This window comes from Rhinoderma darwinii, chromosome 4 (assembly GCF_050947455.1).
Source record: "Rhinoderma darwinii isolate aRhiDar2 chromosome 4, aRhiDar2.hap1, whole genome shotgun sequence".
Classification (NCBI taxonomy): domain Eukaryota; kingdom Metazoa; phylum Chordata; class Amphibia; order Anura; family Rhinodermatidae; genus Rhinoderma; species Rhinoderma darwinii.
Window position 1 is genome coordinate 164,009,883 of NC_134690.1, and position 22,729 is coordinate 164,032,611.

General features: G+C 41.6%; 2 protein-coding genes across 2 annotated transcripts in view; one reads left to right on the top strand and one right to left on the bottom strand.

Annotated features, from left to right (window-relative positions):
• The window catches only part of LOC142759533 (receptor-transporting protein 3-like), a 38,216-nt gene that overhangs the window by 15,340 nt on the left and 147 nt on the right, over window positions 1-22,729 (bottom strand). The gene's annotated exons all lie outside the window — the stretch shown is intronic.
• LOC142758984 (uncharacterized) lies at window positions 1,376-22,616 on the top strand. Its single transcript, XM_075860757.1, has 3 exons — window positions 1,376-2,473; window positions 4,835-5,211; window positions 22,527-22,616. Exons 1-3 carry the CDS (start codon window positions 1,795-1,797, stop codon window positions 22,614-22,616), a joined length of 1,146 nt encoding a protein of 381 aa, XP_075716872.1. The 5' UTR covers window positions 1,376-1,794.

Below are 22,729 nucleotides of genomic sequence, written 5' to 3' on the forward strand. Positions count from 1 at the left end.
CCCTGATCTTTATTCAGCGAATGCGCAGTACTGCCAATTAGAACGTCGAACAGAAATATCGAACTGCACATGCACCGAGTAAAGTGCAGGGACGCGTGCGCGTTACAAATAGTACGGGGCAAGGCATGTACGCGCCGATTACGCTCTTTGGGTTGCTTATGTTATACCCTGATGTACACCACCAATAGTAAACTATAAATAATATAGGGAAGGGTAAGAAGGGAAGCTGGCAAAAACATTTAATATTTTTATTTAAATTTTATTAAAATCAGATGAGCAGATATGTAATGCCCATTGGGAACTGATAGGGTGGGTATTTACCGTATTGTTTCACATTTCTAATCCCATTTATTTTTATTTTTGTTAATTGCACTGTTCATACAAAGCTTCTTGTGCATATATTAGCAAATATTTCAACCTATTTTTTGTAATATATTTGGTCTGAGCTTTCCTTCCTTGTTCCCATTTCTTATATTTGACTCTTTGTTCTCGGTATATTTAAAAAGAATGCAAATGAGAGCAATTAACAAAAATAAAAATAAATGGGATTAGAAATGTGAAACAATAGGGTGAATACACATAGGGTATTACACACCCATCCTTTCCCAATAGGCATTACATGTATGCTCTTGTCGGGATTTTGATAAAATTTAAATAAAAAGATGAAATGTTTTTGCCCACCTTCCCTTCTTACGCTTCCCTATATTATTTATTGCATCTAAAGTTAACCCTTTAATACCACACGTGTTTTGGATCTTAGTTTATTTCATTGTCGCATCTTAAGAGCCCCTCCCTCTGTCAAACACCGTAGATGCTACGTTTGCTAGTTGATGCGACATCTAAGGTGACTTTATTGGTCTCTGATCAGTGCCATGCTGTGCAAGGCTGTTAGCAACAGCTTTGGCACAGGGATTGAACAACGCATAGTGTTGCAATAAACTTCTGAAGCGCTGCGGCGCATCAGAAATAGTCCCTTGAACGGCCATTGTAAAATCACTATACATAACAAAAAAACATTGCGACAGCACTCTGCGAGCACCAAGAACACAACAAAGCACGGTCATTAGCTAGAATCTTGATCTATCGAATGCATTGAGGTCGCATCAATTAAGCTCCTTGGGGCCTTATTTAAAAAATCACTGAGAGAACTATGCAGCATGCCAGCGCTGCTAATGGCAGGAGGCCACTGCTGATGGGGAGGAGGGTCATGGAGAGCAACAGCAGCGGCAAGCTGGGACAGAATAGGGCCGCTGCTGATGGGGAGGAGGGGGAGGGACAGCACTTGCAGGGGCGGGATAGGGCTAGCAGACATGCGTCCCGATAGGCACGTCTAGTAGTGGTAGAAGTTAGAACCCGCCTCTCTGATAATGTCAGGGGCCCCCCAGGCTATTGCCTGGGGGACACATGGTCGCACGGCCCCCCATAAGTTGTTAATAAAATATGTTTTTTTTGCTTGGTATGTTTTTCTCTCCCCCTTTCCCTCTTTTCTCCATTTGTTATTTTATATTAGAATGGTACTTACCATCGTGGTGTCCCCCGGGTAAGCTGTGCTGGTGGCACGAGCCGGTTTCCAGATGTTTCTGTCTCTGGGCAGTTTGGAGTTGGTCCCAGCTGATTGGACCTAGGTCAGCTGTGCAATTGCATGAGCAGGTTCTGGCAGATTCTATCTCCAGGCAGTTTTGTGGAAGGCCAGCTGATTGGTCATTGATAAAATCCTAAAGGCGGGAAAATTGGACATAAAAGGAGCAGTTCATCGTGGTCAAGCAGCCAGTTTTTGAAGATTGGACCGTCGCCATGGATGTCCTGCTGATGGAGCTGATCAGAAGAGCGGAGTCGGAAGGAGGAGAAAACTGGCTGAGGCAATGCCTAGCAGCAGCGCCGTCGAGGGAAGTCGAGGGAAGAAGCGAACTTACTGGGCTGGAAAACGACATAGAGGAAGCAGTGTCTCCTGCTGGGTCGTCGCTCGAGGTGCCGTCATCAGCTGCAGCCAAGAGGATGAAGTCTGCAGCAGAGTCATCACTGAGGGTGGAGCGCAGTTCCGGACGTTCACTCCAGGTGCCGGAGCTTGAGAGGAGGCGGCCGACCGTGTCATCAAAGAAGGTGGCGCACAGTGCCGGAAGTGCGCAGCAAGTGCCGGCGCAATTGGCTAACCCGCTGGCCAGAAGTTTAGTCAGAGAACGGGAGACAACAGGTTGGTCGGGTACCCCCTCCTGCTCCAAGGATGGTGTGGAGGACACAGCGGAAGCGCCGGCCTCACTGGTTTTAGAGGCGGCGCAGGACTTTTCTTCAGAGCTGCAACCGAGGAAGAGGAGCCGGAAGACTAGGGTGGCTTATTCCCCACCCCCGCCAGTATCAAGGAGAAGAAGAGGTCCCAGGAGTCAACTTTCCTGTCAGCAAGTTTCCCCAGGATCTACAGGCACGCAGCAGGAGGTAGCAGAAGTGGTGCACGACCCAGGACAGGTGGAACAGAGTGGTGAGATGCCAGCTACCCCTTATCTGTCCCACCCCATCCCCCCTCCCCTCAATTCTAATGTAATGTTTGATATTTTAAAATTATTAGCTGATTTGGTCAGTAAGTCGGCTGTTCCTGCTAGTTCCCCCGCTGATGTATGGAAGCATAGTAGTCAGCATTTACAGAATGCTGGTTTTAGTAATATTCCTGTTTTAGAGAAAGGAATTGGTGTTTCGGAAACTTGTTGTAAGGAAGTGATGTCTTGCGATATTTCGCCATTAGGTTTTCATTTACAGCCAGCAATTAAGGAGCGTATTTGGAGGAACGAGTTTATAGATTTATTTTCTTTATTACCATCCGCGAAGGAGACTCTTGTCAAGCAGGATGGTAAGTCTGATAAAGATGAGGATAAAAAACGTTCTCCTCCTAAGTCTTTCTTTAACTGGCTACAGGCGTTCTGTATCTATGCTTCAGTTTTAGGGGAAAAGTCTTTCATTAATTCTAGTAATTTATTTCAGCATGTAGACATTATTCTTGAGGCTTACCGCCAGTTTGGTGGTTTAGCATGGTACAATTATGATGAAATGTTTCGCCAGAAGATGGCAGTGTACCCTTCATTAAAATGGGGCACTAAGGATGTTGGTTTGTGGCTTAGTTTAATGCTTCCACAAAGGTCAGTGCCCAAGCAGCAGCCTAGTTCTCAGAATACGTTGAGGAAAGGAGTTTGCTTTGCTTATAATGAAGCTCAGTGTAAATGGTTGAACAATTGTCGGTATAAACATGAATGTTCCTTTTGTGGGGGTTCGCACCCAATGTGTCGCTGTTTTAAAAGAGCAAACCAGTCTCAACCCCCTAGTTCCAAAGAACAGTTATCCAAAAGCATGGACGCCAGTGAAATTAATAAGAATGGCGCCTTGGCTAGAAATGTTCCCAGACAGGGAGAAAGCTAATTTAATTTTTAACGGTTTTAAGTTTGGTTTTGATATCCCTTCTTTCAAAGGATCTGGTTGTTGCTGGGTGGATAATTTGAAATCCATCCAGCAGCATAAGGATATTGTGCATCAGAAAATCCCGAAAGAGCTTGAAACTGGCAGGATCGCTGGTCCTTTTATACATCCGCCGTTTACAAACTTTAGACTTTCACCTTTAGGAATTGTCCCTAAGAAGGAATTGAATTCATTCCGTTTAATACATCACCTTTCTTACCCGTTTAAGGCTTCATTAAACGATGATGCTGACAAGTCTAAAGCGACAGTACACTATGCTTCGTTTGATCAGGCTGTCTCTTTATTGAGACAGTTTGGTCAAAATGCTTTTTTAGCAAAAGCTGATATCAAATCAGCTTTCCGTTTACTACCAGTTAACCCTGCAGGTTTCAACTCTCTAGGTTTTCAATTTGAAGGTGATTATTTTTATGACAAATGTTTACCAATGGGTTTTTCTTTATCTTGTTTCTATTTTGAGGCATTTTCATCCTTTTTACATTGGGTAGTGCAGAAGCAAATTCCGGATGGAGGTGTTCTGCACTATCTTGATGATTTTTTGTTTATAGGTGATGCTAGTTCTGAGTTATGTTATTCCTTATTGTTAAAATTTGTCGAGTTTATGAAATTTTTTGGTGTTCCGTTAGCTGAAGAGAAGACTGTGTTTCCATGTAGGTCATTAGAATTTTTAGGTATTAGAATAGATTCTGAGAGAATGGAATTTAGTTTACCAGAGGAAAAATTGTTAAAGTTAAGGGTTTCTTTAGTCAGTATGTTAGCTAGGAAGAAATGTTCATTACGTGATATGCAGTCACTGTTAGGGTTGTTGAGCTTTGCCTCTAGAGTTATTCCTATGGGAAGAGTTTTTTCAAAGCGACTGTATTTTTCAACAAGGGGTCTTAAGTCACCTAGGTCCCATATTAGGTTAACGGTTCAGCTAAAAGAAGATTTAGCTGTATGGCTAGAATTTTTATCTAAATTTAATGGACGCAGTTGCTGGCAGTTTAATTTTGAGGATTCTGACTCTTTGTCTTTATTTACGGATGCAGCCGGTAGTATGGGCTACGGGGCATTCTTTAATGGTCAATGGTCGGCTGAGTTATGGCCCAGTGCTTGGCGTGTAAGCAAAGTTACTTCAAATATTGTCTTATTGGAATTATTTCCGGTTTTGGTAGCCATAGTTGTATGGGGTCATTATTTTAAGAATAGGAGAATTTTGTTGTTTACGGATAACAAAGGTGTGGTCTTTGCAATTAACACATTATCTTCAAAATGTGAATTAGTAGTTAAGATATTAAGACATTTAACTTTATGTTGTCTGAAGTTGAACATCTGGTTGAAAGCTAGCTATATAGAAGGAAAAAAGAATGATATAGCAGATTCATTATCTCGTTGTCAGTGGCGGAGGTTCAGAACGATGGCACCAGAAGCGGAGCTTTGTGGAATTCCGTGTCCTCCTCATTTATGGAATCTGATTTGGGACTAATCTATGTTAATATTCAGAGATCCTTGGCTCCAAGAACATGGGCTGATTATTCAGCTGCTTGGAAGGAGTGGGTTAATTTCTGTGTTAATGAGAACTGTAATTTCTTTCATAATGAGGTAGGTCTAGTTTTAAAATTTGTATGTAGCCTGATTAGTAGGAGGCTGTCATTTGCCTCCATTTCTAAGTCTCTGGCAGGCATCTCTTTCTTTCTTAAATTAAACAGTTGTCCGGCTATTTCTTCGCTCTTCCCAGTTAAGCAGCTTTTGAAAGGTTACCATAGGTCAGCTCCGGTTGTGGAAAGACGAAGGCCTATTTCATTAGATTTGTTGTTAAAATTATTCAATGTGTTACATTTAGTTTGTTTTAGTAATTTTGAAGTGTGTTTGTTTAGAACAGCATTTGTGTTAATGTTCTTTGCAGCCTTGAGAATAAGCGAACTGGTGGCAGAGAGTAAAGTTTCAGTCCCGGGCCTTTCATTTCAGGATGTTAGTTGCAAAATTGACCATGTTTTGTTATTGTTAAAAAAATCTAAGACAGATCAATTAGGAAAAGGTCGTTTGGTTAGAATTAATCAGTTTTCGGGTTCTGTTCTTTGCCCAGTTTCTAATGTTAAACATTGGTTGTCAATCAGGCCGAGTCTTGGGGTTGCTTTCCTGATTCATCAGAATGGGGATCAGCTGTCCAGATTTCAGTTTAACTCTGTTTTGAAGAAATGTTTGAAGTCCCTGAAGTTGGAGCATTTAAAAATATCCTCCCATTCGTTTAGAATAGGTGCAGCTACGGAAGCTGCACAGTTAGGAATTGATGAAGGGATTATAAAAAGAATTGGAAGGTGGGAGTCTAATAGATTTAAACTTTATGTTCGACCAGACTTGTTAGTAGTGTAATTATATATCCACAGGTAAGCGTTTGGTTGTTTGGATCCTTGGCCACTCTTTTATATTTTGGGCACAGAAGAGAGCCGCGAGAAGGTCCTATACAGAAAATTTGTCTATGGATCCGCTAGTTTTTTCGGTTTTTTGGCATGGGGTAAGGGGTTTGCAATGGAAGAACGTGTTTTCTTTAGTTAAATCACTGAGTTCTTATTGGCCGGATCCGAATTTAATTGTCATCCATGCTGGAGGCAATGACCTAGGTAAAGAAAAGACTTTGGACTTACTTTGGGAAATGAGAAGGGATATAGCCTTGATAAAATGTCTTTTCCCTGACGCTACTATTTCCTTTTCAGAGATTATTCCAAGACTGCTATGGTCCTCTGGAAATTATAAGTTTTTGAATCGAATCCGTAAAAGGATTAATAGAGCCATGTCTAAATACATGTCGGTCCTCGGTGGTCTTTCTTATAGACACAGTGACCTTGAAGACCTCACAGACGGGCTGTTCAGAAATGATTGTATACATCTTTCTGATGTGGGTATCGACATTTTCAATTTGGGCCTGCAGAATTTAATTGAAGAATGGCTGCGGTGTTTTGGGGGGGCCATGTCTTGGTAATGTCATGGCTTGTGGGGTTTGTCACCCAGCTAATGCTGGGCGGACTTGGTTTTTATTGGTCAAAATATTAATATTTTATTATTTATTCGATTATTTATGGTTATTCTCTTCGAATTATTTTATCTTAGGTTACCCTTAATAAACACTGTGGCCATTTTTATCCAAAGAAACTGTTGTCATGTTTTATTTCATTTTGATTGAGTATTGTGGGGTTTGTGCTACCATGTCAGGGGCCCCCCAGGCTATTGCCTGGGGGACACATGGTCGCACGGCCCCCCATAAGTTGTTAATAAAATATGTTTTTTTTGCTTGGTATGTTTTTCTCTCCCCCTTTCCCTCTTTTCTCCATTTGTTATTTTATATTAGAATGGTACTTACCATCGTGGTGTCCCCCGGGTAAGCTGTGCTGGTGGCACGAGCCGGTTTCCAGATGTTTCTGTCTCTGGGCAGTTTGGAGTTGGTCCCAGCTGATTGGACCTAGGTCAGCTGTGCAATTGCATGAGCAGGTTCTGGCAGATTCTATCTCCAGGCAGATTTGTGGAAGGCCAGCTGATTGGTCATTGATAAAATCCTAAAGGCGGGAAAATTGGACATAAAAGGAGCAGTTCATCGTGGTCAAGCAGCCAGTTTTTGAAGATTGGACCGTCGCCCACCCTCCCGCCCTATTGTTCTTAAATTCCTTCACGTCACGTTGTTTGTTAGAGGGGTTTGTCACCCAGCTAATGCTGGGCGGACTTGGTTTTTATTGGTCAAAATATTTATATTTTATTATTTATTCGATTATTTATGGTTATTCTCTTCGAATTATTTTATCTTAGGTTACCCTTAATAAACACCGTGGCCATTTTTATCCAAAGAAACTGTTGTCATGTTTTATTTCATTTTGATTGAGTATTGTGGGGTTTGTGCTACCATGCCAGAGAGGAACAGGAAAGCAGGGCAGTGGTCATGGGGTGAGGTTAGTGTGGTACTCGCCTCCTGCCCCAGTCAACATTAAACTGATCGGCCGACGCTAGGGGGGGGAGTAGATTATACAGAAAGGGGGAGTCCATCTAATTCACTGCAGAGGGCTCTATTGGGGGATAATCATTTCCCCCCAAAGAGCACTCAGCAGTCAGACGCTCAACCCCTGCCGCCCCTGCAGTATAATAAATACTGAGGGCTCTATGGGGGATGGGGGGATTATTCCCCCCTTCATAGAGTCCTCTGCAGTCACTTGTATGGTTAGACCCCATTTCAGTATAATCCCCCCTTCCCATAGAGCCCCCAGTAGTTACTAATATATTTCAAGGGGAGGTCAGATTGTCTGACTGACTGCTGGGGGCTCTAAAGGGGTGTCTGAGCGACTAACTGCTGAGGTCCCTATGGGAGGGATATCCCCCCCATAGAGATGTCAGACACTCAGACCCCCTATAGAGCCCTCAGCAGTCAGTCAGACAATCTGACCTCCCCTTGCAATATAATTCCCCCCATACAACCCTCAGTAGTTATGTAGCATTCAATGGAGTGCTTCTGCCGCTTCATTTTAGCGATCGGTGGGGGTCCCAGCGCTTGGACCTCCACCAATTAAAAGTTCTGCGCATCCCTATGACATGTCAAAAGTTTTTTAAAAGTTTAGTTACACTTTAAACCCTTCCCTCTTTGGCCACTTTTGACCTTCCTGACAGAGCCTCATTTTTCAAATCTGTCATGTTTCAATTTATGGTAATAACTTCGGAATGCTTTTACCTATTCAAGCGATTCTGGGTTTGTTTTCTCGTGACACATTGGACTTTATGATACTGCCAAAATTTGCTAGATAAATTCAGTATTTAATTGTGAAAAACACCAAAATGTAACGAAAAATTGCAAAAATTACCATTTTTCTAAATTTAAATGTATCTGCTTGTAAGGCAGGCAGTTATACCACACAAAATTGTTGCTAATTAACATCCGCCATATGTTTACTTTAGATTGGCATCGTTTTTGAACATCCTTTTATTTTTCTAGGACGTTACAAGGCTTAGAACTTAAGCAGCAATTTCTCACATTTTAAAGAAAATTTCAAAAGGCTATTTTTACAGGGGTCAGTTCAGTTGTGAAGTGGCTATGAGGGCCTTATATATTAGAAACCCCCAATAAGTCACCCCATTTTAAAAACTTCACCCCTCTAAGTATTCAAAACAGCAATTAAAAAGATTCTTAACCCTTTAGACACTTCACAGGAATTGAAGAAAGTAGAGGTGAAATTTCATTTCTTTTTGTAGAAATTAATTTTTAAACCATTTTTTTGTAACACAGAAAGTTTTACCAGGGAAATGCAACTCAATATTTATTGCCCAGATTCTGCAGATTTAGGAAATATCCCACATGTGGCCCTAGTGTGTTAATAGACTGAAGAACAGGCCTCAGAAGCAAAAGAGCACCTAGAGGATTTTGGGGCCTTCTTTTTATTAGAATATATTTTAGGCACCATGTCAGGTTTGAAGGGCACTTGCGGTGCCAAAACAGTGGAAATCCCCCAAAAGTGACCACATTTGGGAAACTACACACCTCAGGGACATTATCTAGGGGTATAGTGAGCATTTTGACCCCACAGGTTTATTGCAGAAATTATTGGAAATAGGCCAGAAAAATTAAAATCTATGTTTTTTCAAACAAAATGTAGGTTTAGCTATTTTTTTTACATTTCCACAAGGACTAAAGGAAAAAAAGCACCGCAAAATTTGTTTGGACACACAGCAGGGCTTAGAAGGGAAAAAGCGCTATTTGGCTTAATCAGGAATGGTTTGCGGAGGACATGTCACATTTGCAAAGCCCCAGAGGGGACAAAACAGTGGAAACCCCCCACAAAAGACCCCATTTTGGAAACTACACCGATTGAGGAAATTATCTAAAGGTATTGTGAGCATTTTGATCGCACAGGTTTTTTGCAGAAAATATTGGAATTAGGCCAGAAAAATTAAAATCCAAATTTATTCAAAGAAAGTGTAGGTTTATCTAATTTTTTTACATTTCCACAAGGACTAAAGAAGGACAAGCACTGCAAAATTTGTAAAGCAATTTCTCCTGAGTACGGCAATACACCGTTATCTGTCATAAACTGCTGTTTGGGCACACGGCAGGGCTCAGAATCGAAGGAGCCGCATTTGGCTTTTGGAGTGCAGATTTTGCTGGATTGATTTCTGGGCGCTATGTCGCATTTGCAAAGCCCCTGTAGGACTAAAGCTGTGGAAATCCCCCAGAAGTGACCACATTTTGGAAACTACAACCCTCAAGGTATTCACCTAGGGGTGTAGTGAGCATGTTAACCCCGCGGGTGTTTTGCAGAAATCAGTGTGCACTCGATGTTGCAGAGTGAAAATGGGATTTTTTTCCATAGCTATGCCAATATGTGGTTCCCAGCTTGTGCCACCATTACAAGACAGCTCTCTAATTATTATGCTGTGTTTCCCGGTTTTAGAAACACCCTACATGTGGCCCTAATCTTTTGCCTGGACATTTGACAGGGCTCAGGAGTGAAAGAATACCATGTAAAATTGAGGCCTAATTTGGCGATTTACAAAGTATTAGTTCACAATTGCTTGAGCTCTGATGTGAAATAATAAAAGAAACCCCTGAGAAGTGACCCCATTTTGGAAACTGCACCCCTCAAGGCATTTATTAAGAGGTGTAGTGAGCATCTTCACCCCACAGGTCTTTTTCATAAAGGATTGTGCTGCGGATGGTGAAAAGTAAAAATTTAAGTTTTTCCCTAGATGTTATTTTAGTGGCAAATATGTCATGCCCAGCTTGTGCCACTGGAAACACACACCCCAAAAATGGTTAAAAGGGTTCTCCTGGGTATGGCGATGCCATATATGTGTAAGGAAACTGCTGTTTGAGCACACTGTAGGGTTCAGAGGGGAGGGAGCACCATTTGGCTTTTGGAGCGTGGATTTGCTTGGTAGTAGATTTGTTTGAGTATTGCTGGTGTTTCCATTTAAATGTGGGGGCATATGTAAGCTGGGCAAAGTATATCAGGGGCATAGTGAGGTAGTATAATAATTGGGTTAAAAAAAACAATAAAATGATTCATAGATGTGTGTTACGCTGTGCCCAATCCGTTCTGCACAGGCCGGTGTCACACTGATAAATGTCCTTCCTTATTCCCCTTTTAGTCCACACTCTGCACCTTTGCAGTTTGGGGAATTTTGCTGGGAAGCCTTGTCCTGGTTTAATACGGGCGCCCTCGCTTCCAGCAGATATGTTTGGGTCCTCCCCTTCCTGGTTCCCTAATTTTAGGGCCTTGATAATTCGCCCCTTGAAACAGAAGAAATGTTCCCCTTGGGCTGGCATATCTGCATATTTTTTATTTCCGGAGTTATGGAAGTCTTAAAGAGGCTCTGTCACCACATTCTAAGTTTGTGTGGTTGTCATTTACAGCGTGATTGGTGAGCGTCATACACTTCTCTTTACAACGCCCACTTGTTCAAAAGCTTAAAAAATGCCCAGTTGGGCATTAAGAAAGTCATTAGCATAAATCTAAAATAGGTCATAACTTGGTCAAAATTGATCATTTTTCTAAATGAAAAACACTGCTGTAATCTACATTACAGCGCCGATCAAATTATGTAGAATATAGGGCACTTATAATGTGGTGATAGAGCCTCTTTAACTAATTTTATTTTTTGATAGACGTAGTGGTATGAGGGCTGTTTTTTTGCGGGATGAGCTGTAGTTATTATTGGTACCATTTTGGGGTACATGCGACTTTTTGATCACTATTTATCCTATTTTTTGGGAGGCAAGGGACCAAAAAACTGCAATTCTGGCATCGTTTTTTTAGGTTTTTTTTATACAGCGTTCACCATGGGTTATAAATGTTAACTTTATTCTGCGGGTCAGTCCGATTCCAGCGATACCTAATTTATAGCACTTTTTTTTATGTTTTACAACTTTTTGCACAATAAAATTACTTTTGTAAAAATAATGTATTTTTTCTGTCGCCAAGTTGTGAGCACCATAATGTTTTTTTGTCGATGGTGCTGTATTAGGGCTTGTTTTTTGCGAGACAAGATATAGTTTTTATAGGCACCATTTTTGGATACATGCGACTTTTTGATCACTTTTTATTCCAATATTTGTAGGGCAAAGTGACCAAAAAACAGAAATTCTGGTATAGTTTTTTACGGGTTTTTTTTTACACCGTTCACCGCGTCGAATAAATAACAATATTTTTATAGTTCAGGCGGTTATGGACGCGGCAGTATAGTTTATTTTTTTTTTTCAATAATAAAGGACTTTATAAGGGAAAAGGGCGATTGTGTTTTATTTTATTACTTGAAACTTTTATTATATGTTTTAAAACTTTATTTTTTGACACTTTAATTTACACTTATTTTCAAGTCCCACTAGGGGACTTGAAGGCCCAATGGTCAGTTTTTTTTTTCTAATACCTATGTAGTGCAATGTATTAGATCTGTCAGTCATTCACTGACAGCAAGCCGACAAGGCTTCGCCTCCCGGGGGGCCTAATCGGCTTCCGTAATGGCAGAGCAGGAGGCCATTGTTAGGGCTCCTGTTTGCATAGTAGCATCGGCAGCCCTGATTGCATGGCAGGGCTGCTGATCCACAAGCAACCTCTAAGATGCAGCGATCACTGCATCGAAGGGGTTAATAGCAGGGATCGGAGCTAGCTCTGGTTCCTGCCGTTACAGGTGGATGTCAGCTGTAACATACAGCTGACATCCACCGCTGATGACGCCGGCTGAACTCCTGAGCCGGCGCCATCTTCCGTCGGCTACGGAAGCCTTTCAGGCCCCGCCACCGGGTGGGGGCTGGAAGTTTTCCATGCTAGGCAGACCGGGAGGCCAGCATTAGGTCTCTGGTTGCCATTGCAGCCACTGGAACCCAACAATTTCATTGCTGGGGCTCCGATGAGCTGCAAACAGCTTAAATGCAGCGATTGCGTTTGAGCACTGCATTTAAGGGGTTAATGGTGGGGATCGAAGCTAATTTCGGTCCCCGCCATTACAGCCGGATGTCAGCGGTAAGATACCGCTGACATCCGGCGATGGTGGCACCGACTCAGCTTGTGAGCCGGTGTCCACCATTTGTCGTATGGATACGGCAAAATGCGGGAAGCACTAGCTTTCCATGACGTATCCATATGACAAATGTCGGGAAGGGGTAAAGATAGGGGTTACAATTTTTTTATTATTATTATTAGTTTTTTTTTCTTTAATAAAACAGTGTATCATTGTGTTTGGTGCAACTTTCTAAATACCTTTTAGTAAAATGATTTTTACTTTTTGAGATACAGCTGCTTTGTATCCGGGTACAGTGTCAGCGTGTTGGGTGGGTTGAATTGGGTGTGAGGGGGAAGGAGGGGGCCCAAGTTGTGTCAACAGCCCAGGGCCCATGGTACACTTAATCCGCCGCTGGTGACACAGCCTGCGTTACAGCAGGTTAAAAAGGAGCTTCATATATTTGCATCAAAAAAGTTTGTACATTTTACACTGTCCGTACCTAATCTTTAGCATAAAATACGCTGACCGTTTTTTTAGCGATACCCATTACACGCTATAATCATAGCGATAACTAGAGAGTAATCTCTAATACATTTCTGATGGCTAAAAAAGATTACCATCAGTAAGAAAATAAATTTTCATTTTATTTTCAAATTATTATTAATTAACTAATTAGATTACGTTTAGGGAATTGCAATTATTAATTAGTGTTAGGCCTCATGCACATGACCGTAGCCATGTGCACGGCCTGTAAATGCGGCATGGACAGCCGCGGAGTGTAATTCACGGGCTGCCCGCAATTCACAGACGTGTACACATTGATTTCCATGAGCCTGGACCGCAAACCTGGACTGTATAATGACTTGTCCTATGTTTTTGGTTTCCAGCCAATGCACGGACCGCATTTGCGGGTGAATTGCGGCCGCATAAACACGTTTGTGTTTATGAGACCTTATTCTATGTTCACTCGCTGTTGTCAATTTGTGTTTTTTGCTGCAATTTTTACAAAAATCGCAGCAAAAGATACGATTAGATCACAACGTGTGAACACAGCCTAAGGCCGGATTTACACGCGCGTGTGCGTTTTGCGCGCGCAAAATGTCCATAACAGCTCCGTGTGTCATCACCATATGATGCGTGACTGCGTGATTTTCGCGCAGCCGCCATCATTATGACACTCTGTTTGTATGTTTGTAAATAGAAAAGCACGTGGTGCTTTTCTGTTTTCATTCATAGTTCTTACTGCTGTTGCGCGAATCACGCGAGTCACACGGAAGTGCTATCATGTGCTGCGCGTGATTTTCACGCACCCATTGACTTCAATAGGTGCGTGATGCGCGAACAACGCACAAATATAGGACATGTCGTGAGTTTTACGCAGCGGACACACGCTGCGTGAAACTCACGGACAGTCTGCACGGCCCCATAGACTAACATAGGTCCGTGCGAGGCGCGTGAAAATCACGCGCGTTGCACGGACGTATTACACGTTTGTCTAAATAAGCCCTAAGGCTGGATTCACACGAGCATGTTTGGTCCGTAAAGGACAGAACGTATTTCGGCAACAAGTCCCGGACCGAACACACTGCAGGGAGCCGGGCTCCTAGCATCATAGTTATGTACGATGCTAGGAGTCCCTGCCTCGCTGCAGGATAACTTTCCCGTACTGTAATCATGTTTTCAGTACGGGACAGTAGTTCCACGGAGAGGCAGGGACTCCTAGCATCGTACATAACTATGAGGCTAGGAACCCGGCTCCCTGCAGTGTGTTCGGTCCGGGACTTGCGGCCGAAATACGTTCTGTCCTTTACGGACCGAACATGCTTGTGTGAATCCAGCCTTAGAGTTTGTATAGGGGGAAAATGATATACCTTTATAATCTCCAATTTAATTTTCATGTAAAAATTGGTTGTTGCTTTCCAGTGGTTTTGGCGTTTCTTTAACACAGGCAACTATGAACATAGACATGTGTAGTGTGCAACAAATCCTCACATTTTAAAGTTCTTTGCAGAGTACATTTTGTTTGCACAAGACGATGGCCTGAGTACACATTTTAGTCACAAACTTGAATTTCCATGTAGTTTTTGCTTATAATCACTGCGAAACAAAGTTGCATGAACGTGGTTGTGTCTATAATTAAGCTGCATTTTTATACACGGCATGCTGTGCGCTCTCCAAAAATGTTGATTTTGGTAGCATAGTAGCGGTTTGCCATGAGCGGTATATGTTTTTAACACATTTGTGGAAGATGGCCAAATCGTACATGGGCTCTGTTTCAGCATTTTTGGGAGCAGAATCGCTTATTGATGCAGACGTATGTAAAATATATGAACTTTGCACACTGTAGTCTATTATTTTTACATGTTTTTGAGTGCAAACCTCTCCTTGTATGTGAGTTTTAGGTGGAAATGCATAATCCTTTTTTTTTCCTGTACATGAAGACAATTGCAATCATCAGGTTGTCTGCTTTCAGGAAACATATAGGCTTTGGGGGTGCACTCACATTTTAAGGCGTGTGTTATGACTGTACTTTATAGGTTGTTACATTTAAAATTTCCAGCTTAACCCCTTAACGCCGAAGGACGGATATATCCGTCCTCTGCAGCTGCTAGTTCGTGCAGGAGGACGGATATATCCGTCCTGTGATGGCGCGGGTACTGACACTGTACCCACGCGATCAGCGGCAGGAGCACGGCTGTTATACACAGCCTGGCTCCTGCTGCAACTGCCGGAATCCAAGCGCGCTCCGATTCCGGCAGTTTAACCCATTAAATGCCTCTGTCAATAGCGACAGCGACATCTAATGTGTTTGACAGAGGGAGGGAGCTCCCTCTGTCACCCCATCGGCGCCCCCGCAAAGAAATCGCGGGTCGCCGTCGGGTTTCCATGGCAGCCGGGGGCCTAACAAAGACCCCCAGGTCTGTCTTCAGCAAATGTAAAAAATGTAAAGCAGTTAAATAAAGTTTGTGAAAAAAAATATAATAATTTACAATCAAAATCAAATAAAACTACCTTTTTTTTGCCCAAAAAGTGGTCTTATTTAGTAAAAGTGCCAAAACAAATAACACATACACATATATGGTATCCCCACGATCGTAACAACTTGAACAATAATATGAACACATTAATTAAACCGTCGTATGAACGGCGTCCAAAAAAAAACGCAAAAAACAATGGCAAAATTCTCTTTTCTCCCATTCCACCCATAAAAAATTAAATAAAAGTTAATCTATAAGTCCTATGTACCCCAAAATAGTACTAATGAAAATGACACATTGGCCCACAAAAATCAAGCCCCAATATGGCCACATTGAAAGAAAAATAAAAAAAATACGTCTCTTGGAATGCGGCGATGCAAAAACAAGTAATTTTTTTCTAAAAGGGTTTTTATTGCACAAACGTAGGAAAACATATTAAACATTTACATATTTGATATCCCCGTAATCGTGCCGACCCATAGAATAAAGTTAACATGTTAATTACGCTGCATAGTAAATGGCGTAAATTTATAACGTGAAAATCAATGCTGGAATAGCTGCTTATTTTCAATTCTCTCCTAAAATAAAGTTAATAAAAGTTGATCGATATATTATAAGGATCTAAAAATGGTGCAATTCCATAATACAACTCGTCCCGCAAAACACAAGCCCTTATATGGCAATGTCGACGGAATAAAAAAAAAGTTATGACTCTTGGAATGTGACCGTGAAAAAACAAAAAATAATCCTTGGTCATTAACGCGCAAAATGGCCTGGTCATTAAGGGGTTAAAACCAGATTGTTGTGCATGTAGACTTAGGCATAAGTGGTATGTATGAACTCTGCACTTATTAACCCCTTAACGCATTATCACGTAATTGTACTTGATAAGGGCTAAGGGGAAGTATGGAGCGAGCTAATGGGCTGAGCTTGCTTCATACACAGCGGATGGCGGGTGATGTTACACAGCCGACACCTCACTGCAACAGGCGGAATCAAAGTTCCCTTTGATTCCGCCTGTTTAAAACCTTGAATGCCGCGGTCAATCGCGACCGCTGCATTTAAAGTGTTAGAATCAGGGGGGCCCCCTCAAACAAGCCATCGCGCCCCCCGCGTCACGATCGGCCGGTTACAACGGTTGTTATGGCAGCCTGGGGACCTAACAAAGGCCCCCAGGTCTGCCATCTTTGTACTCCTTTGAAGCTCTGCCTCTGGCAGGGCTTCAAAGAAGACTGTCAGAATCACGATATACCGCAATACTTTAGTTTTGCAGTATATAATGCAAGCGATCAAACAATCGCTGCTTCAAGTCCCCTAGGGGGACTAATAAAAAAAGTAAAAAACTGTTAAATAAAGGTTTTTTTTATGTTCCAAAAAAAATAAAGTATTAAAAATGTAAAAAAAAAAACCTTTTCAAATTTTTTCCCTAAATGCATGTTAAAAAAAATAAAAGTTAACATAACTGGTATCGCCACGTCTGTAAAAGTCTGAACTATCACAAAAAAATCTATATATAAAACACGCAAATTGCTGTTTTTTGGTCACTTTAGCGCTCCAAAAAAATGAAATAAAAAAGTGATAAAAAAAAATCACATATACCCCAAAATGGTATCGATGAAAACTACAGCTCGCCCCGCAAAATTTAAGCCCTCACATCGCTAAATTGATGGAAAATTGGAAAAGTTATGGCTCTCAGAATATGGCGACACAAAAGATTTTTTTAATTTAGCAAATAGTTTTATTTTTTTAAAAGTGGTAAAACATGAAACAAAATATATAAATTTGGTATCGCCGTAATCGTATCAACCTGTAGAATAAGGTGAATATGTAGTTTTTACCGCCTGATGGACGCCGTAAAAACAAAACCCCCCAAAAAATGGCGTAATCGCTGTTTTTTGCCCATTTCACCCCACAAATAATTTATATTCAGCTTCCCAGTACATTATGCGGTACACTAAAAGGTGCCTTAAATAAAACTACAACTTGTCCCGCAGAAAATAAGCCCTCATATGGCTATAAGGACGGAAAAATAAAAAAATTATAGCTTTTGGAAGGTGGGGAGGAAAAAACTAAAGTGAAAATCCGAAAAATGGCTGAGGAGGGAAGGGGTTAAAATTGAACTTGTAAGAAGTGTGGTGCATCACAATTATGCGTGGGTCACACTTTTAGCTAAAAATATAAATTTGTATGCACTTTTGTATGAAAAATTGCACTATAACACAAAATTGCATGATACTGCCTGTGTATAAAAAGTGTTAGGGTATGTTCACACGGCAGCGTCCGTAACGGCCGAAATTACTGGGCTGTTTCCAGGAGAAAACAGCCCCGTCATTTCAGCCGTAACGGCATGTGCAGGCGCTTGAACGCCGGGTCCATTACGGACGTAACTGGAGCTGGTTTTCCATGGAAAACGGCTCCATTTACGTCTGAAGAAGTGACATGACACTTCTTTGGCGCGGGTGTCTATTTACGCACCGTCTTTTGACAGCGACATGTAAATATACGCCTCGTGTGAACAGACAAACGTCAGCCCATTGCTTTCAATGGGCAGATGTTTGCCAACGCTTTCAAGCCGTAATTTCGGACGTAATTCGGGGGTTAAAACGCCCGAATTACGTCCGTAAATAGGCCGTGTGAACATACCCTCATGTGGAATTTTGACAATATATAGGTATGAGGGTTTAGTATGAAATTAATATTGTAATTGTCCTTTTGTCCTACCAGAGGTGCAAAATGTAAAAAAAAAAATGTGGCAATGAAAGGGTTAAAGGGCCTTTTATGTCCTGACAAATTTGGCCCCATTCCAAATTTTTCTTTGGGGATCCATGGTAACTTGTTATGCCCCTGATTGACACATTCAGCTCTGCTACATTAGCATTCTACTAACCTAAGAAACCTAATATTTGCTTAATGAAAGTCTATTCTCTAACCGGTTTTGTCTTTAGCTGCCGTTTGTTTTATTTACAATATGTTGGAGAAAGGAGAACATACACGGGATGTAAATAAAATCCCCCAATTTATTTCTTGTCAAAGCTTCCCAAACCTTCCCTTTAGGGCATGACCACACGTGGCGGATTTCCTCCGCAACTGTCCGCATCAATGCCGCACAGAATCTGCGTTGCAGATTCTGCTGCGGATCTGCACAAAATGTGCAGTACATTGATGCGGACTAGCTGCTGCGGACTGCGGGAAAAGTGCTTCCCTTCTCCCTATCAGTGCAGGATAGAGAGAAGGGACAGCACTTTCCCTAGTGAAAGTAAACGAAGTTCATACTTACCGGCCGTTGTCTTGGTGACGCGTCCCTCTTTCGGCATCCAGCCCGACCTCCCTGGATGACGCGCCAGTCCATGTGACCGCTGCAGCCTGTGCTTGGCCTGTGATTGGCTGCAGCCGTCACTTAGACTGAAACGTCATCCTGGGAGGCCGGACTGGAGACAGAAGCAGGGAGTTCTCGGTAAGTTTGAACTTATATTTTTTTACAGGTTGCTGTATATTGTGATCGGTAGTCACTGTCCAGGGTGCAGAAACAGTTACTGACGATCGCTTAACTCTTTCAGCACCCTGGACAGTGACTATTTACAGACGTCTCCTAGCAACGCTCCCGTCATTACGGGAGCCCCATTGACTTCCTCAGTCTGGCTGTAGACCTAGAAATACATAGGTCCAGCCAGAATGAAGAAATGTCATGGCAAAAAAGCAAGACGCATCCGCAGCACACATAACATGTGCATGACAGCTGCGGACTTCATTGCGGAATTTAGAATCTCCATTGAAGTCAATGGAGAAATTCCGCCATGAGTCCGCCACTGCTCCGCAACAGACAGAGCATGCTGCGGACACCAAATTCCGCTCCGCAGCCTATGCTCCGCAGCGGAATTTTACGCCTCGTCTAAACGAACACTGCTAAATTAAAGTGTAAGTCAATGGACAAACGGCTCCGCTGCGGATTAACGCTGCGGAGTGTCCGCAGCGGAATTTAAGTGAAATTCCGCCACGTGTGAACCCAGCCTTATAGTATTCCATTTTCTCTGAAGTCGTGGAGATCCCAGCAAAAAGAACAAAGGAAAACTTCCCAAACCTTTCCTTTGGTAATATTTTCCTGTGACCCCTCTTCAGGCATTCATACCCGTAGCAAATGAACAAATAAATAAAACAAATGGGAGAACAGGCTTATATCAGGCTCATAGAATCAGATCTTTAGCCAGAGCTTTGTATAAGAGGTTACCTTGCAAAGGTGCACTGCGTGTACTGCAGATATCCCTGCTGTGCCTGGAGATGTTCATCCACAGAAAAGCTCCACACATGGTTAATTCCCTGGTCCTCTCTCTCATTCTCAAAAATGTTTTGCCATGTATATTCCTCCATTTTTAGCTGTGCCATATAGCATCTCTGTATGTGTCGTTAATCTACACATACAGAGATGAAAAAAAAATGGCAGCCCCCATAGAGAAGTAAAAGTAAGAATACATTAAAAAGTAAAAAAATTTATACACGGCATGCTGTGCGCTCTCCAAAAATGTTGATTTTGGTAGCATAGTAGCGGTTTGCCATGAGCGGTATATGTTTTTAACACATTTGTGGAAGATGGCCAAATCGTACATGGGCTCTGTTTCAGCGTTTTTGAGAGCACAAACGCTTATTGATGCAGACGTATGTAAAATATATGAACTTTGCACACTGTAGTTTATTATCTTTACATGTTTTTGAGTGCAAACCTCTCCTTGTGTGTGAGTTTTAGGTGGAAATGTATAATCATTTTTTTTTTTTCCTTTTTGAAGACAATTGCAATCGCCAGGTTGTCTTCTTTCAGGAAACAAAGGCTTTGGGGGTGCACTCACTTTTTAAGGCGTGTGTTATGACTGTACTTTATAGGTTGTTACTTCTAACATTTCCAGTTTAAAACCGGATTGTTGTGCATGTAGACTTAGGCATAAGTGGTATGTATGAACTCTGCGCATATTAACCCCTTAACGCATTATCACGTAACTGTACGTGATAAGGGTAAGGGTATGTGCACGCGATCTCTTTTCAGACGTAATGGAGGCGTTTTACGCCTCGAATTACACCTGAAAAAATGCCCCTAATACACCTACAAACATCTGCCCATTGCTTTCAATGGGAATTACGATGTTCTGTTCCCACAAGCCATTATTTTACGCTTCGCTGTCAAAAAACGGAGCGTAAAATGACGCTCCATAAAAAGAAGTAGCATGTCACTTCTTGAGGCGTTTTTTAGAGCTAATTTTCCATTGAACACTATGAAAAACGCCTCAGAAAACGCCTCAAAAACGTCTGAAAAGAAGCCTCAAAAGAAGCTCCAAATTTCATTCTCAGCTTCAAAAACGCCTGGAAATCAGCTCCATATTTTTCAGACGTTTTTTGTTAAGCGTGTGAACATACCCTTAAGGGGAAGTATGGAGCGAGCTCACAGGCTGATCTTGCTCCATACACAGCGGATGACCACTGTGTTAGACAGCCGACACCTCGCTGCAACGGGCCGAATCAAAGTTCACTTTAATTCGGCCTGTTTAACACCTTAAATGCCACGGTCAATCGCTACCGCTGCATTTAAAGTGTTAGAACCAGGGGGGCCCCCTCAAACAAGCCACCGCGCCCCCCTCGTCCCTCGTCACTATCGGCCGGTAACAACGGTTGTTATGGCAGCCTGGGGACCTAACAAAGGCCCCCAGGTCTGCCATCTTTGTACTACTTTGAAGCTCTGCCTCCGGCAGGGCTTTAGAGGAGACTGTCAGAATCAAGATATACTGCAATACATTAGTATTGAAGTATATCATGCAAGCGATAAAACGATCGCTGCTTCAAGTCCCCTAGGGGGACTAATAAAAAAAAGTAAAAACAGTTAAATAAAGTTTTCAAAGTTCAAAAAAAAAAACCTTTTCACATTTTTTCCCTAAATGTATGTTATAAAAAAATAAAAGTTAACATAACTGGTATCGCCGAGTCTGTAAAAGTCCGAACTATCACAAAAAAAAATCTATATATAATACACGCAAATTGCTGTTTTTTGGTCACCTTAGCGCTAAAAAAAATGAAATAAAAAGTGATAAAAAAAAAAATCGCATATACCCCAAAATGGTATCGGTCAAAACTACAGCTCGCCCCGCAAAATTGAAGCCAGCACATCGCTAAATTGATGGAAAAATGAAAAAGTTATGGCTTTCAGAATATGGTGATATAATTTTAAAAGTGGTAAAACATGAAACAAAACATAAATTTGGTATCGCCGTAATCGTATCAACCTGTGGAATAAGGTGAATATGTCGTTTTTACTGCCTGATGGACGCCGTAAAAACAACAAAACAACCCCCCCCCCCCAAATGTGGCGTAATCTCTGTTTTTTGCCCATTTCACCCCACAAATATTTTTTTTTCAGCTTTCCAGTACATTATGCAGTACAATAAATGGTGCCATGAAAAACTACAACTTGTCCTGGGAAAAACAAGCCCTCGTATGGCGATATAGACGGAAAAATAAAACAATTATAGCTTTTGGAATGTGGGGAGGAAAAAACTAAAGTGAAAATCCGAAAAATGAGGAGGGAAGGGGTTAAAATTGAATTTGTAAGAAGTGTGGTGCATCAAATTTATGCGTGGGTCACACTTTTAGCTAAAAATATAAATTTGTATGCACTTTGTATGAAAAATTGCACTATAACACAAAATTGCATGATAATGCCTGTGTATAAAAAGTGTTATGTGGAATTTTGACAATATATAGGTATGAGGGTTTAGTATGAAATTAATATTGTAATTTAGGTTTTATTCATACATATCAAAAGTGTGTACATTTTTCCTGGCTACCAGAGGTGCAAATTGTAAAAAAAAAAAAAACATGTGGCAATTTTATGTCCTGATAAATTGGGCCCTATTCCAAATTTTTCTTTGGGGATCCATGGTAACTTGTTACGCCCCTGATTCACACATTCAGCTCTGCTACATTAGCATTCTACAAACCTAAGAAACCTAATATTTGCTTAATGAAAGTCTATTCTCTTACCGGTTTTGTCTTTAGCTGCCGTTTGTTTTATTTACAATATGTTGGAGAAAGGAGAACATACACGGGATGTAAATAAAATCCCCCAATTTATTTCTTGTCAAAGCTTCCCAAACGTTCCCTTTATAGTATTCCGTTTTCTCTGAAGTCGTCGAGATCCCAGAAAAAAGAACAAAGGAAAACTTCCCAAACCTTTCCTTTGGTAATATTTTCCTGTGACCCCTCTTCAGGCATTCATACCCGTAGCAAATGAACAAATAAATAAAACAAATGGGAGAACAGGCTTATATCAGGCTCATAGAATCAGATCTTTAGCCAGAGCTTTGTATAAG